Here is a 16,743-nt window from a genome sequence, read left to right on the forward strand (position 1 = left end):
CTTCTACAGAAGCATGCTTTAATGAACAGCCTGGGATTAAAAGGTTGAATTTTAACTCACACGTGTTGAACAATCACTAGACCCGTTAATGTATTTCAAGTAGCACAACTGCTTTGTATTTTATTGCAACAAAAATTGCACCAAGGCTAGAGGGAGAAACAAATAGGGAAAAAACATATTTACAAAGAAAAGAAAAGTTTGTCTACAAAATTGGTGAGGAGGCTTAGACACAAAAGTAGAGTAGTGGTATGGTTGTAAAGGGGAGGGATAAGAAGAAAAGAAAAAAGCCAACACTGACAGTACCATGTTGAAGTCAAGGCAGCTTGTGGTTGACTTGTGTCCTCAGGCATCGCAGTCAGACAGGGCACATGGGGGTGAAACACCTACAGCACAAATACTAAACATGTCCAATGTTTGCACATGAGCATAAAGGAACGTATGATGTTAAGTGGAATTTCATGGGTTCTTTTAGTCTATAATGGTCAGCTTCTCACTTATGCATTATTTTGTAAGACAGCAAGTGACATATGCATAAACATTTCAGTCCAGTGTTTCCCCCAGGATATATATATATATATTTTTGTTTTGCTGGGGTGGAAAGGCCAGTGAAACAGCATTGAGACCACGTGAATTCATTTATTCTCACAGGCAAAAAGGCCTGGTCGGAAACGCTGTTTCTGTCTGTGATCCCTCTTTACAGACAAAACAGCATGCTGCTGCAAGGCTGAGCTGCTACTACTGATGGCTTTTGTGACTGGCATGTAGAGAAAGTTGAATCAAACTTGTATAAAAAAAAATGTCCAGTCTAAGGACAACATAAAAATAACAGTCAGATCCACTGAGTTGCAGATCTTGCACCCTGGTCCCTCTCCAGTACAGACTGGAGACAAAAGGTTTTTTGGTATGGCAATCAAACATTTAAATCCAATAAAGAAGTCAACACAGCTATAGCTAACCACATTCCTGCACTTGTAAAGTGGAAAGTCTTAAACAGCTCTGCCACTAGTGTTTAAGGCACTATTTGTTAGCAAAGTGTGCAGTGAAGCAAAAAGGTGAATGCCAGAGGGGCTTATTCTGCCTTATTTGCTTGCTCCCATTATTATTTTATGGCACATGGTTGCAAATACTGCATAAAAGCATTCATACACAACAAACACTGACACGTTTTCATCACTCAGCACACACCCAAACACTGACAACATGCTACAAAGCAAATGTTCGGCCAGTTCGGGGATTTTTTGGACAGGCATCGGGTTTTAAACACTGTGTGATTCACAGAAGCTCCCCAATTCCTATAATGTGAAAATGGAAACTATGAGATCAGTCGTTTAGGTGTAGAAGGCATCCTAGAACAAGATGAGGTTAAGTGTTTCGTTTTTTTGCTTATAGTCATTGACATCGATGGAAAGTCAAACATTAACTGTGATGGAAACAAATATTGCAGGCCTTTCTTTCTACTAGTGTCATCAATCAAGGCGATAATTCAACTAGAATACATAAGACATGATCATTTCAAAAAATGATTGGTGAAAAGTCATGTTGACAAAGAATTGGCCCCTAGCTTCTCCTTGAGGCCAAAATACACTGTTCATTCATGGTTAAGGCTTCTCAATATTGCAATCTCGTTTAGAGAAAGATTCCTTTGACTCCATCCACAATAACCACACAGTGTTTCAGAGCATACTGTAGTTTCAAACCTACACTCTGCTGCTGCAGCTTTCCTGCAGGCTTTACCCTCAGATCACCAACATGAGCTCGGCATGGGCCGCAGCTCACGTGCATGCTCAGAAAAAAGGGGTAGTGTAAGATACAGGTCATATCAGTTTTATATCTCGGTAGTTTTAACATTTAATGGCGCTACCTCTGAACAATGTCACTGATCTCTTTGACAGAAGACAGCAGCTTGCTGAAGTCCTGCTGTGCGTTGGCGCCCCCCGTGGCGGTGGGGCAGATTTGCAGCTCGCGCAGGCTGGTATCCATCTTGTTGATGGCCTCGCGGAAGGCAAACTTGTTCCTCATCTGCTGTATGGAGTCCACGTAGCTAATGCAGTACTTGGACAGGTTCTTGCCAGCCTCCAGCACGGCGCTGTGGCTACCCGTCTGCTCTGAGTTGCGGCAGATGGCGGCGCGGAGCAGCTCGGTGCCTTCCAGCACCATCTCGCGCGTCACGGCTGAGTTGGGCGTGCGCTCTGCGGCCTGGCGGGGCGCAGTCTTGCGGAGGGAGCGCCGGGTGTTCACTAGGGGGATGAAAGCAGGGGAGCTCTGGTCCCCGGGGAAGGTGAGGGAGGAGGAGAAGCCTCCCAGGCTCTGGCTGGACAGACAGGAGGACACAGAAGCGGAGGTCTTTATCGGTTGAGGTTTGGAGGTGGAGCCCAGGGGCAGCTTCTTGGAGCCCTCGCCGACGGGCGAGCGGGCTTGGTCACTGGCAGTGGTTGTGTTGTCAGAGGGGAGGCCCCTAACTTTGCTGTCTGAGCTGGTGGGTGAGAGGGAGGGCAGCTCTTGAGTGGGGCTGCGGGAACTCTTTCCCATTTTGGCATTGGTGGGAGGAGGAGGTGGAGCTGGCTTGGGTTTCTGTAACTTTCCTCTTTCCCTGACAGACGAGGAGTCCATAGTGTGCTTGTGTCTGCGTGCGCGGCACTCGTCACCGGCTGCGCCTAAAGCAGGGAACACATTGGGCTTGAGAAGCTCAGCGTGGAGGGCGCTGGTCTTGGAGTTCTCCAGACCCGGCAGCCCTGGTCTCCTGACGACTTTGGGTGTTAAGGCCTTTGGGCTGGAACCAGGATCAAAGTCTTTGCCCAAAAATGAAGAGGAAACCTCTGATGACGTGTGGAGACGTGGAGGGGGAGTCAGCGTGCCCATTCGAGGGGCGTTCTCCCCTTTCTGCTCACTGGTTCTCTTGCGAGGCAGCGCCGGCTTGCCTCCGAAGGTGCCTGAGTCAAAGTGGCGGTGGCCGGGGTCTCGTGGCAGTGTGACAGACTTCCATTCGGTGCCATCCGAGCCTTTGGGCATGCTGGAGGACCAGAGGAAACGCTTGGAGTTAGACATGGATTCCTCCTCGCTGGGCGGGGTCGTAGCTGCTTTTCCTCCCGGACCAGGCAGTGCAGGGGCTCCCTTCTTCCTGGGAAACAAAGGTCCTGGGTAGGTTGGAGCCCCGTTGGTGATGCCCCCTGCCCCGTTATTGTTAATGCTCAGGAACTTTGCACAGTCCAGGCCATGCGTGACGTCGTTGATGGTCAAAATGGCGCCGTTGTTGAAGCTGTCGGTGTCTCGAGTGTCCGGAGCCACGCCCCTCCTGTCATGGTGGACGTCCATCTCTCTGAAAGAGGAGCTGCGTTTGGGTGGAGCCGGTGCATTCTTTTTCTTTTTCTTGATGAGGCTGAGGAAGCCACTGCCCCGCGTCTTGTCCTTGTCTTTGGGGAGCAATCGGTCGTCCTCATTCAGATTACCGTCCAGGAGGGGACGCTCTTTCCTGGGGAGCATGGGCGACGACACGGCTGCGTCCGGCTCCAATAAGTCTGAGCAAGAGCCAAATAAAGAAAAAGGGAGTTAACAGTGATAACAAAGAATTAAATACTTTATTAATGAATTATATGGGAATTTGAGTAACAACAATCACGCCCTCTGCATACACGATTCATTTCATATATTAATAAGTATAACAACAATTGTAGTGGACTGCAGAAGGAACAGTAAGTGTAGAATGTGTCTCACCTGGACTATCTCCATCCCGGTTGTCCATGTTTTTGCGGAGAGTTCTGGTTTTAGTTGGCAGCATTGGAGCCTGCTGGATGGGGCCCAATGTCGCCTTCTTCCCTTTCTTGCCCAGCTCCTTTTCCACTTCTGAAAATACGAACACAGTCAAGATTCAACAAGCTGACAAACATGACTTTTCACATTTTATTAACTATGACAGAAAGAAACCAGTGTTGTGTTCATTACCAGAGGGTTTATGCGGATTATAATAAAATAACAGACACAAGGAAAAGGTGTTTTATATGGATATTAACCCATTGATGACGGCTGCTGCGCGATGCCACATTGGCTCTCCTGCCTGATGCTGCGTCGCGCAGCATTATTACTTTATCTAATTTTCATGGCATTCCCAGCATAGAATGCACTGTCATTGGTTCAAATACACATGAGGTGGGTTTTGTTGATTTTTTTAAGACCACGTGACCACCCAAAAGTTGTGTGGTTTGCCGAAAATCATGTCGATCAAAAAAAATAAAAATAAAAAAATAAAACAAAATAATAAAAAAAATACGCCAGCTATGTCGGCGACAGAACAGTTAGTGGCATTTGGTGCGCAGAATCAAGGTCTACTATAGACTACTGGCGAAAATCACACAACACATTGCATCTATTTATTAACAATATTTAATAATTTTCTAATTCATCTCATTTTGACGATTTTTAGAAAAATGTGTTGGTTTGTAAGCGTTAAGGGAGCATGTTTAAATAAAACCTGTGAACCTTAACTTTTAAATGTATTTTATTTCACGTTTTTATGTGCTACACAGGCTTAGATATTAAGGTTTTGGTAGACTTGACAATTCGTACTATTTTTTCAGAAAACCCTCAGGCATTAAGGACATGCATCCTAGATTGCCATAGTCATCAATGGGTTAAAAGAGACTAGAACTGACCATCAGAGATGCTGGACTCCTGGAACATGGTCTCAAAGGCTTGGTGTGTTTCAGCAAAAGATGGACGTTCTGAGGGGTTCCACCTCCAACCTGACACAGGGCCAAAATAATAAGAATTATATATACATAAAAATAGTAATAATAATATTTTTTTTTAAACATCATTCCAATAGAAAAGAGTGTTTAGGCTTTAGCAATGAGGCTTTGCTACTCACAGGCCCTCATGAGCTCGTAGACCTTTTCAGGGCAGCCCTCAGGTCGGTCCATACGGTAGTCTTTCTCCAGCAGCTCGTACACTTGGGACAGGTCGATGCCGGGATAGGGCGACATGCCGTAGGTGGCGATCTCCCACAGCAGCACGCCAAATGCTGGAGATGTAGGCAGGAGACAGTTAGTTAGTAGTGTCACTGATAGAACAATCAACAACAGCAAACATGTCAAGAACCTAATGACTGGAACGCATTAGTTCATTGTTAGGATCCCCATTATTTGTATACTAAAGCCCAGAGTCCACATAAAAACCTACATTAAACATACACTGGACATTACAATCAGCACACATGACAAATATACATTAGATATTCACAACCAAAGTTACAATCCACAAATATTGTTAACACAAGACATTTATTTAAAAAAAATATATATTAAGAAATTAGTTATTCAAAGGTTTGATTTAAGCGTTGCCTGAATGAGATCAAACTTACCCCAGACATCTGACTTAATAGAGAATTTGTTGTAGGCTAAACTCTCCGGAGCGGTCCACTTGATGGGGAACTTGGCCCCGGCGTGAGCAGTGTAAGTGTCCCCCGTCATTAGCCTGCTGAGGCCAAAGTCGGCAACCTTTACCAGGTGGTTCTCCCCAACCAGACAGTTACGGGCAGCAAGGTCCCTGCAGAAGACGATACAGTGGGAAGGAATGAATGATTAATAAATAGAGGTTATGGTGGAATCCTGACTTTCTGCAATCACAAACAAGAAAGTAAACTGCTCCATAACAATTCAAAAAGAATAAGCATTAGTAAGAGGGGGAAAAAAGAACAAAGAGAAAGTTGGAAAATAATAACATCCGCTCTGGTGTTGGATTTCTCCGGCCTTTTTGTGAGGAGCAAAATCACAAGCTGCGTCTTGCCATGTTTAAAAATTAGAATGCATTTTGGCAGACACAAAAGACATAAATCATGTGATCTGTTCGAAAAGGACGGCGCTATACGTGCCAGAACAAACGAGCAATGTTACAACATGGACTTGTCTTTCAGAGTGTTCGCAACTCAGGAAAGGGGGAAGAAGGGTTAGGGAGTCTTTTTTTTCTTCATTTATAGTATTCTTGACTGAGACTACATTACAAAAAATAGGCAATAAAGCTGCCAGATAAACCTTCAAATACAGAAGGCAATTCACTCGGACTGGATACTTTCGGAACTCTTTGATTCAATATACAACTTTGAGCCCACCTGTGTATAAAGTTTTTTTTCTCCAGGTACTCCATGGCGGAGGAGATCTGTGTGGCCATGTGGAGCAGCACCACTGCATTGACCTCCTCTCTGTTGCACTCCCTCAGGTAGTCCAGCAGGTTGCCGTGGGTCATGAACTCTGTGATAATGTAGAAAGGTGGCTCCCGTGTGCACACGCCTGAAATTGGGTGGGGGGAAAATCATCAGTATCATTAAAAGATTACTGTTTGTAGGTCAATTTCTTTAACTTTTATGCAGAATAAATCTTGGAGCACTGAACTATTAACAATTTAAACTGTTAAATAGTAAATACTTGATGGGAGACAATATAAATCTTAGGAGCAATACATTTTATTTGAGCAATATTCTTTTCTGTCTTGGCTAGGAGAAACACAGGCAGAGCAAGGGCTCTTCTGAATAGTTAAACATACCTAACAGTTGTACCAAGTTGGGGTGTTTGATCTCTTTCATGACAGCAGCCTCCTTGAGAAACTCCTCCACCTCCATAGTATCCTCCTGGACAGAGTTAATGGCAAGAAAAAAAAAGGTGAGCAAAATGAATAAGCTTGTTGCAGTTGCTTCCATATAACACCAGATGGTAGCATTACTTCGCTAAATAAGAAGATTTATAGCTGAGAGTCATAGTAAATGTGTACTTGTCAAAATGTTTCCACTTGACTAGATGGGACATTACTATTGTTTACGTTTTCTCCAATAAAGTCAAATGTATGAGCTCGGTCACAACAACTAGAGACTTCAAGTCATTGGAAAGCTCTGTCGATCCTGTATGGGATGGTGATCGCAACAAAATGTATTTGGTTTGGAACAAAGAGATAGCCCCCTGTTTTGAAATGTGGCTCATAGAGTTCTCCAGTACTTTATATATGGAGAAAATTCGATATGCGATTTCAGGGAAAGCAGAGAAGTTTAAACAAATATGGCAGTCTGTCCTTGACTATATCTTCCACTGAAGGGACCTACATGACACCTCATTGACTTTTTATTTTCTGTTTAACATTTGCCTAATAGTTTAAACAATGTAAAGTAGAATACGCCATGTTAGTTGTTTATTTTATTTTGTCTTTTGTATTTCTTTTTTAGGTTTTTCATGTGTATGTATATGTTCTAAAAAATCCATAAATAAAGTATTAAAAAAAAAATGTATGAGCTCGGGTTGCGTAAGACATGCATAGATAAATCCAATCTTTTCTAGCGCGCAGACTTACCTTTAGAGTCTTGACGGCCACGGTGAGGTTGTATTTCTTCCAAACGCCCTCGTACACCTCCCCGTACTGTCCCCCTCCCAGCTTGTGCTTCATGGTGATGTCAGTGCGCTCCATCTCCCACTTGTCATAGTTGGGTGACACCCCGTAGATGGTGGGCTTGTTGCGTTTGGGCGCCGGGTAGTGCAGCGTGGTGATGAGGCCGTCGGCCACCGTGGAATGGTGGTGCACCAGCTCCGCCAGGGTGTTGAAACGGCTCTCGGACGAGACGTACAGCTGCAGCAAAAAGAGATTCTACATTTAGAGTAGATTGTACATGAGAGGGTCAGTTGATATAGACACAGAATCTTAAAAATGATCAATTTCCCCATCCATCACCTCATCCCTGTGCTAAACCAAATATCTGACAGTGTTGCATCTTTGGGAGATAAATGATTTTGAATCATAAATAGTACAAGTTTACAGTATTTTCACATGGAGTTTTAAATTCTTCACTAAAGGTAGGTACAAGGACTGTCAACACACTATGATAGTTTAACCCATTGATGACTATGGCAATCTAGGATGCATGTCCTTAATGCCTGAGGGTTTTCTGAAAAAATAGTACGAATTGTCAAGTCTACCAAAACCTTAATATCTAAGCCTGTGTAGCACATAGAAACATGAAATAAAATACATTTAAAAGTTAAGGTTCACAGGTTTTATTTAAACATGCTCCCTTAGCGCTTACAAACCAACACATATTTCTAAAAATCGTCAAAATTAGATGAATTAGAAAATGATTAAATATTGTTAATAAATAGATGCAATGTGTTGTGTGATTTTCGTCAGTAGTCTATAGTAGACCTTGATTCTGCGCACCAAACGCCACAAACTGTTCTGTCGCCGACATAGCTGGCGTATTTTTTTTATTATTTTGTTTTATTTTTTTATTTTTTATTTTTTTGATTGACATGATTTTCGGCAAACCACACAACTTTTGGGTGGTCACGTGGTCTTAAGAAAATCAACAAAACCCACCTCATGTGTATTTGAACCAGTGACAGTGCATTCTATGCTGGGAATGCCATGAAAATTAGATAAAGTAATAATGCTGCGCGACGCAGCATCAGGCAGGAGAGCCAATGTGGCATCGCGCAGCAGCCGTCATCAATGGGTTAAAAAAAAAGAAAAAGCACAAGATGTTACCATATTGTCTCATTACATGATAACTACTAGTTAAAGTGGTAGTGCTTTCACATCAAGTCTTGAAAATAATTGTGATATGAAGAAAATGTGTATGGCCAGTAATAACTGTCAAAGCGCCAGTAATAAAACGTGAAATAATCTAAAAGGTCTCGACAAAACCACACTGAAATATGTTCTTCATGCAGATTGGTCTTAGCACATTCAAAGCTCACAAGGCATTAGTCAGGAAGCTGGTGGAGGGCAGGATATTGGTCAGGGCTCAGTGGACAGTCTTTTCCATTGTCCAAGTCTTACATAACCCTAAAAATGATGTGCTCTACGATCTGCACTGTGCATTTCTTTACTTGCGAGAAGACTGTATGAGAAAGCTGAAGGCATGTGGAGGGGGAAAAAATGCACAACCCTGACTGCAGTAAAAAGATCATGACCATTTACTAAATAACCAAAAAAAAGGGGGGGGGGATCTGTTTTACTCAGTCAGTGTGAAGTGAAGCTGCAGCCTGGGGGAGTGCTGAGGTAATCTCAAATTATTTGAGAAATATATCATACCAGACTCTTGAGTTATAGCTCAGTGGGAGGATGGAAAACAATATAAGATGGTGAACTGTGTGTGTGTTAGGCCATTTGTTTTATATATATGTGTATGTGTGTGTGTGTGTGTGTGTGTGTGTGTGTGTGTGTGTGTGTGTGTGCATACTTGGCTGTAACTGTCTGTGCTAATGCATGTCTTAGTATGGGGCGTCAGTGTCTGGCCGGCCTTGCGTCTGCTGGCCATTATGAGCAGCACAGTGGTGGTTAGATGCATTCTTGTCATAGCTAGCGTTCCTCACCTCGCTGCATCACAGACAGGAGGGTGACAAGCCAAAATGGCAGCGGCTGCTTGACTGACATTTTGGGGGAATCCCGCTGAAGAAAATTCAGCTGTACACACAGCGAAATACAGCTTACTTTGAGAAGCTGACACTTTGATGGGGATCAGCGGGATGAGGTACCCTGCATCTTATTTAAAAGTGCTCCACATATTGCAATTAAAGACCTATTTCACGGCAACTGGCAAAAAAAAGTCTGTGAATTAATAATTGTGAATTCACATTCAATGTGAAGTGTATTTGTCACGAGTTGGTTTTGTTACAGTGTGATCGGTAAAATCTTTTCCAAAAAAACAAACATTTAAAAGCGAAAATGAATTTAAAGCAACTTTATAAAAGTGAAGCTAGCTTTAAAATCCAAACTATTTTTAAGACCTGTCAAAATCAGACTAGACATTTAAAGACTTCATAAGACTTTTAAAAAGACCTGTGGAAACACTGATGGAGCACTCTGAATGATGGAAACTTGTGTTCTGGCCAGCTTTGAGAGGGAGCAGTACAATGCACTGATCTGTTCTTGCAGATATCAGGGACCCTTTTTGTGTGTGTGTGTGTGTGTGTGTGCGTGCGTGTGTGTGTGTGCGTGTGCGTGTGTGTGTGTGTGTGTGTGTGCGTCTGAGACATGGGAAGACATAATTGTATCACACAGAGCTGCACCTGGGCGACTATCTTTAAATCATTCATTACAGTCCAACCACAGCTGATACAGAACAATGAGCAGATCCCGACATGTGCTTCAAGTAACGTCCTGCCTCCAATCCAACTAGCAATGGAACAGTTCTATATCTATATAATCCCTTCGGTTGTCAACATACTAGTAATGACTCCCTTTTATCATAAAGTGGATGGACATACCTTGCCATCAGACGCAGTGTTAATCCTGTAATGGTAGACTCTCCCCTCGTAGCGCAGAGAAATAGACCTCTGGCCGGGGCTGCTCTCGCTCTCGCGCACCAGAAAGCTGCCGTTGATGCCCGAGCTGAGCAGGTACTCGGCGGCGTTGCGCGACACGGGCCCGTGGTACCAGCTGTGCTTCTCAAGGCTGTTGACAGGCGTGATGTAGTTGGACGGCACCCAGCCCTGGCCATTCTTGGTCTGTGCCTCGCACCACTCGCCGTTGTGGTTGTAGCCCAGCACGCGCAGCTTCTCTCCTAGTCAACGTGAGATTAGAAATGTGTCAATTGCCATCTCCATACTTGATTCGATTAATGATTCGAGCCCTTTTCCCTTGATATTGAAAATAGTTAGGTTCTACAGGTTGGAATATTATATTACAGATTCTTAAGGACAGGCTGCAATGGTAACGGAACACTGCATTAGAGCTGAACTGAGAATGTTTTTAAGTCAGACATGCAGGAGTTCACTGTATATAAATGGCTTGTTCCCTCAGATCAGAACTCTGGCAGGAAACCTAAAGACATGTATTTATTTCCTTTAGTTTAGATGAAAACAAAAACAATTATTCAAATGACACATTTAAGCCCTAGAAGTGCCAAGATTTTGTCAAGCCAAATTTAAGATTCATTATAAACCCAAAGTATTTCAAAATTAAAGTAATTTTTTGGGGGAAAACGGGTCATATTCTAATGAACTGGTTGTAATCTTGGACAGGACATTTTTCTTGTTTATTCCGGTGCATATGTTCCCCCCTTCCTTCCTCTGTTTGTCTGTGTGATCCATCTGTGGTATTGTTTTACAGTCGGTTCAGAGGAAAAAAGAAAAAGAAAAGCCCACGCGTGAGACCAGTCGTGAGGAAGTGAGAGTCAGACGGGAATGAGGACAGAGCGGGAAGGGAGACGGAAAGCAAATAAGCAGAGTCCCAGTGAAAAATATAACCTCATAGGGACCCAAATGTCCTCTAGGAGGTACATGTTACTTTGTATGCCAGTTGTAAAAAATGAATCGTCTTTACTGTCATAGTGATTCAACCGTATCAGTAAGGCCCATTTCAAAACGGTCAGAATAACCGAGTTTAACATAAACAAACTTATATAAATAAGATAAATATAAAAGAATGAATGGCATCATTTTTCTAATACACTCACCTTTTGTAATGCTGAGCGTGTTGTCGCCACTGGCCACGAAATCATAGAGTGCGACAAACAGGTTGGGGTCATTCTCGCTGGGTCCGGCCAACAGGTTCTCTTTGGAGTTCCAGCGGGCCGCTTCGGTCAAACCCTGACTCTCAAAGTCTGGTCTCTGGAGAGCTTCTGAAAATACAAAAATCAGATCAGCCTCATGACAACACACAAAGAGTCAAGGAAAAAAAACATCAAACAATGCATTGCCGAGGGGAGATCTGTAGGCGTTTGTTTGGTATGCATTGTGAAGTAGTTTTCCCCATACAACTTTACACATGTAGGATGATTACACAACAATGTCAACTCTTGCCTCTAGGCATGTGTCACTGGAATTCCTCTTCTTTTTCAACTACTAGGCCTTTCTCCAATAAGCAACTCGTCAGCTGGGATCCCAATTTGGGATTAAAGCAATAAACCTGATCATGTGACCCGCTGTGTCCCCGCTGTCTTAATAACTTTTCATTTCCTGGATTAACCCCGCTCAGTTTTCATTTTTACTTGAATACCTAGACATACTACTGCACATCGGACCGTGAGAATGTGTCTCGGCATGATCTTCACTGTAACTCTGTAAAATGGATGCGCTTGCACTCACAGGTAACGAGAGTTCAAAGTGCTTTAGATATGTTAATTACAGACTTTTTAGAGAACCAAAACCGATGGCTATATGACACAATGTAGGAAAAATGGAAAGAATAAGGTGAAAAGAAGGGGATTGTGCTGGAGAGGAAGAGAAACAAAAGGAGAGTGAAGCGAGGAGAGAACTTTTAACTGCAGTTTGGCCCTCAACGTGAGCTCGCTCAGCTGTTGTCACACATGTTTGAGAGGCATCTTACATTTCATCCCCCAGTCTCACAAACACCCACATCCTTCCAACTGAGACAACAGAATGGAGCTGCACTAGGTTCTCACCTTCCAGTGAGAATATCACAAACAGTAGTAAGATGTAAGGAAAGGAGGAAATGGTTTATTTAGTGATTAATATGAAAATAGCAATAACGCATTTGAAACAGTACCATAATGAAAGCAACAAAACCCTCAAAAAGTGATGAAACACTGAAACTCAACTTTATCTTTCAATTATTCACATTCACAGTGTGAGAGGGAAAAAAAGTCAACTTACTTGTGACAGTATTACTAGCTACATTCATTTGGCTAATATTGTGTGTGTATTAGTAGTTTCTGGAAATTAGGACCAAATGCCCAATTTAAAAGTAGTTTGAACAGCAAGCACAGCCAATCAGGCAAATAACTGAGTGAGAGATTTGGTGACCTGCAGAGCCCAGGGAACTGGAAACGCAGGACAACTAAATACTGATTTTCAGTAGGCCTATGTTTAAGTCTTTAGTCATTAAGCATCAACGGCCTTTCACAGCTGCAATGTCACCCACAACAAAACATTCATCACAAATCGAAAAAATCGTATTTTCCTTCGTGCAAAAAATGACATTAAAACTAATTTGCAGTTAAAATTATGGTCATCATTTTTAATACATCCTGCTATAAAATGAACAATCAAATACTTAAACTCAATAAAAAGACATCCTGCAACAGAAACATAGATTGGATCTAGGAAGTAAACTATTTCCTAGCCTTACTAAATCTTTCAAAACAGAACAATGGTTTGAGGGCAAAGTTTAGCTCCAGAGGACATAGTGATCATGATAAAATACCACGATAGCATATCAATGCAACTCTATGGTTTTTGCTATAGGCCATAAATTAAAATAAATAGGCAAGTGAAAATGTATTAGATTATCGAACAAAAACATCCACTAGTAGTTGTGATCACTGCTGTTCAATTTGCACATTATTGTCATTTCTAGAAGTTGGCCGGCAGGAACGATAATTATTAGGTATTATCAATCACAAATATATTTACTTCATGTTAAAAATGGACATTTTGAACTAAAGGGTCAGCCCTAGTGATAGTGTCACATCTCAGTGGAGTAACAAAGGCAAAATGTTAGGAGAACTCAGTATCATAGGAGTATCCCTCCCTTTGCCAACGTGTCTGAAACGCTGGTCACAGTCTGATGAAACCTAAAGCCAGCTGTCAATGAGGGTTGTGAATAAGTGCATCACATAATGCTGTTAGTACCGCAGGCAGGAAAACGGTGGCCAACATGAATCATACACACGCAGTAGCAAATGATGACTTGCGCACCACATTTATTTCATGAGCGGATGGTAGTTGGGAACAATTCAACTGTAGGCGTCTGCAAAAAATTAGGAGTGAAATCCCTTGATGTGTCTTTTGCAGATGGTATGCCTATAGAAGGATTGCTGAGGTCTGTCCGGTCTGAAGGAGAACCAGAGCCTGTGTGTACTGTACCACCACAACTGTAATTAATTCACAATCTAAGGAGTATTTCATTGACTTGGGGGAATAGGAGATGTGCACCAACTAGAAGTGATCAAGGCAAAGCTGGATTTGGTGGAAAAACAAAGAGCAGAGAGCTGATTGTGCCGACTGAGCATGTAGCAAAGAGGATACTATTGAACTGAAGAGTCACATGCACCCTCTCTGGCTGATATAGGCAGTTTTTCTATACACAGTTGCAAGCAACTTATATTCAGGGGGAGATGGTGGGTTTATTTTTATAGCAGCACCTTTCAACAATAAATTATATTCAACTAATTAAACAGAAAATATAAATAAGATTTAATAGATTAAGACAAATGAAAACAGTATAATACTAGAGTAGTAGCCTGGAAATTCAGACCCATATCTACAACGATAGAGGGTCTGGCCACAATCAATAGTAATTCCCAACTCAAGGGGCGGCTCCTACTCGTGCATTTGATGTTTACTATCACGGCGCACTGTTGTCATCCGGTTAAGTCCGCCCCAGAACACCCATGAGAGCACCATACATAGGGCTCTGGCCCGCCCATATCAGATAGAACCAATTGAAACGTAGCTCAGGATTTCTTGACATATTTAATGAGCTTCAATGGAGAGTGTCCAGACCAACAGCAAATTTTATTTGCCAGCGCCTAGTGGCAGGTCTGGATTTCCAGGCTACTAGAGTAGGGCACAGGTATAAAAACTGAATGCTACTCGCTGTATTTAGTTTTGACTAAACTTTGGGATGGTTAGAACACCTGTTTCTGATGGTTTGGGAAGTCTCAGAGCAGAGAATCATAAACCTATTTTGGCCCAAAACTATTTTGTGCTTTTCAAACCAACAGTGATATTATAAAATCACTGATTTTACAAAACAGCAAACCAGTGTAAAGATCTGAAGCTACTTTAACTGAAGCTTTCGGACCAACTTTTAAGATTGACACCATTAAAGTAGTCATGCTCTTATTAATGTTTTTTTTAATGTTTACATTTTCTCAATGTGAATGTTATAAATTCAGTCAGAGTTCTTCATTACAAAAGTACTTCTGGCCTCATTACTGATTGGAGGCCAGCGTTAACTTTCATTAGCTTTTCTTTGGGTCCAACGAAAACTATTCTTTTTAGATTTTTGTATAAATGGAGGAAATGTTGGAACATCCAATCATTGATTTTTTTGAATGCACTTAATCACTGTATTTAAGGAACCATACCATATTCATCTGGTGATATTGTTACATAAATCTGTGTGCTGTGTGAACAATAAATAGTATGATATTTTGTTGGCAATGATGTCATAGAAATAATCTATAAGATTATTTACTGAGACTCAAGGAGAGACGGAGTAAATCGGAATAAATCATTCACTTGATTTACCACCTTCTGATTAACTGTATGAACATTTGTGTACGGATATCTTAAAGGACACAGGATGGATCAATCAGACACAATAACTACACAGATTGAACTGCATTCAGGAGGCTTGTAGATGTTTAAAAGCGAAACTCGACATGAGGAATTTAACCGAAGTGCAACGTATTCCAAAGAAGCATATTTATTTACCATAAGACATCTGTTTGCACTGGATAGAATTGTTAAACAAAATGGCAACTCAACCTCCTTTCTTATACACTCTGGCTTCGCTCATAAAACTATAGTTGGGAGGGGTTGACTCAATGAGAACGGCTGTACTGTTCTGTGGGTCTAGCCAAGTTTCAAAACAAAAAACATCAAATCAAGTTTGGGCTTGATAATTAAATCACAAATCAAAATGATGCCAAAGACCAGGTCTTTTATAGAAGTAAATTTAGCTTGCTAATAACATTATATGGGGCTAAAAAGAGGCAGTGGGTGACAAGGAATTGATATAAATTTGATAAAGAATTGGTTGAGGGCATGTTGTTCATTCCACTACAACTACTTGTGTCTGTGGCCCGCCCCATGCAACGGAGCAGTTGAAGACGATATGACTTGGGAGTTCCTCAAAAGAAGAAGTAAACAAAGAATTATAGCATACAAGGCTTAAACTAGTATAACCCTAAGGAAGCAAACTGAACAAATGCGGCCCACAGCCAGTCACATGACGTTGTTGACAAGTTGCAAGCGTCCCCCTGCGCTGGGAGGCAGCTGAAAGACTTTCACACAGCCCCTTCTGCCAGCAGCACACCGAGGCAAATCAAAGCCAAATGTACTGCTTCTTTTAGGTCGCATCAAGCCATTTTGTCTGTGAGAACAGGCCAGTTTCAGTTGGAGCGTACTGGCCTGTTTAAATTCATCCTACTGTTCCTAAAAGGAGGCAGACCTGTTGCATTTTGAAGCCTCAGTCGGTGCTTCCTCAGTGGTGCTTCCTTCAGCTGGAAAAGATGCAAAGGTATTTATGTGAGCTAATGCAAAAAATAAATAAAAGACTGTAGTCCCACATCAAATGGTTCAGGAAAAAAAATGTATAACCATGCAAGGACAAGTGATGTCAATGACTAACCAGCAGTCACTCAGTTCACTGGCATCTGAAAAGTTTGACATGAATTTGTGTCATCTCACTTTTTTCATTCAGCCAGTCCTACTTATAAAATCAAAATACAAGCATTTGATCAGTGTCATTGCATTCTGATTTAAAGTCACAGTAACTATCTTTTTGAAATAAGATGGTATCATCAATTCAAATGGCACTTTACTGATATAAATACTGAAAAGGAACTCAAAACCATCTTATGGTACATAAATCCATGCTATCCCTTATGGTCCACAAAAGTCTAATAGGATTTTAATAAATGTCACACTTTAAGATAAAACACATTCCCATCCAAACCAAACAAACACCTTTCTGACACAGTTGTGACACAAAAAAGTATTCGCTACAGATTAATGCCATGATTAAAGTCAGACACAAGCTGTTTTCTGTCAAATTTAAAGCCGAGGCCAGAGATCAAGCATA

The 16,743-nt window shown here is 41.9% G+C and overlaps 1 protein-coding gene across 5 annotated transcripts in view; it reads right to left on the reverse strand.

Moving 5' to 3' along the window:
* Nucleotides 1-95: 95 nt before the first annotated feature.
* Nucleotides 96-16,743, reverse strand: part of abl1 (c-abl oncogene 1, non-receptor tyrosine kinase) — a 41,018-nt gene continuing 24,370 nt past the window's right edge. For 3 of the 5 annotated variants that reach the window (XM_080046470.1, XM_080046469.1, XM_080046472.1), the window contains 10 exons: nt 11,426-11,590; nt 10,236-10,531; nt 7,327-7,617; nt 6,532-6,616; nt 6,101-6,278; nt 5,354-5,538; nt 4,862-5,014; nt 4,647-4,736; nt 3,712-3,840; nt 96-3,515 (listed from right to left, as the gene is read on the reverse strand). In XM_080046470.1, coding sequence (XP_079902596.1) covers nt 1,858-3,515; nt 3,712-3,840; nt 4,647-4,736; nt 4,862-5,014; nt 5,354-5,538; nt 6,101-6,278; nt 6,532-6,616; nt 7,327-7,617; nt 10,236-10,531; nt 11,426-11,590 — 3,230 coding nt within the window. In that variant the 3' untranslated portion in view covers nt 96-1,857. The remainder of the gene's footprint in view (nt 3,516-3,711; nt 3,841-4,646; nt 4,737-4,861; nt 5,015-5,353; nt 5,539-6,100; nt 6,279-6,531; nt 6,617-7,326; nt 7,618-10,235; nt 10,532-11,425; nt 11,591-16,743) is intronic. The other 2 variants (XM_080046471.1, XM_080046473.1) reach the window with 1 other exon arrangement.

Source organism: Ammodytes marinus (genome assembly GCF_949987685.1).
Source record: "Ammodytes marinus genome assembly, chromosome: 18".
NCBI lineage: Eukaryota > Metazoa > Chordata > Actinopteri > Uranoscopiformes > Ammodytidae > Ammodytes > Ammodytes marinus.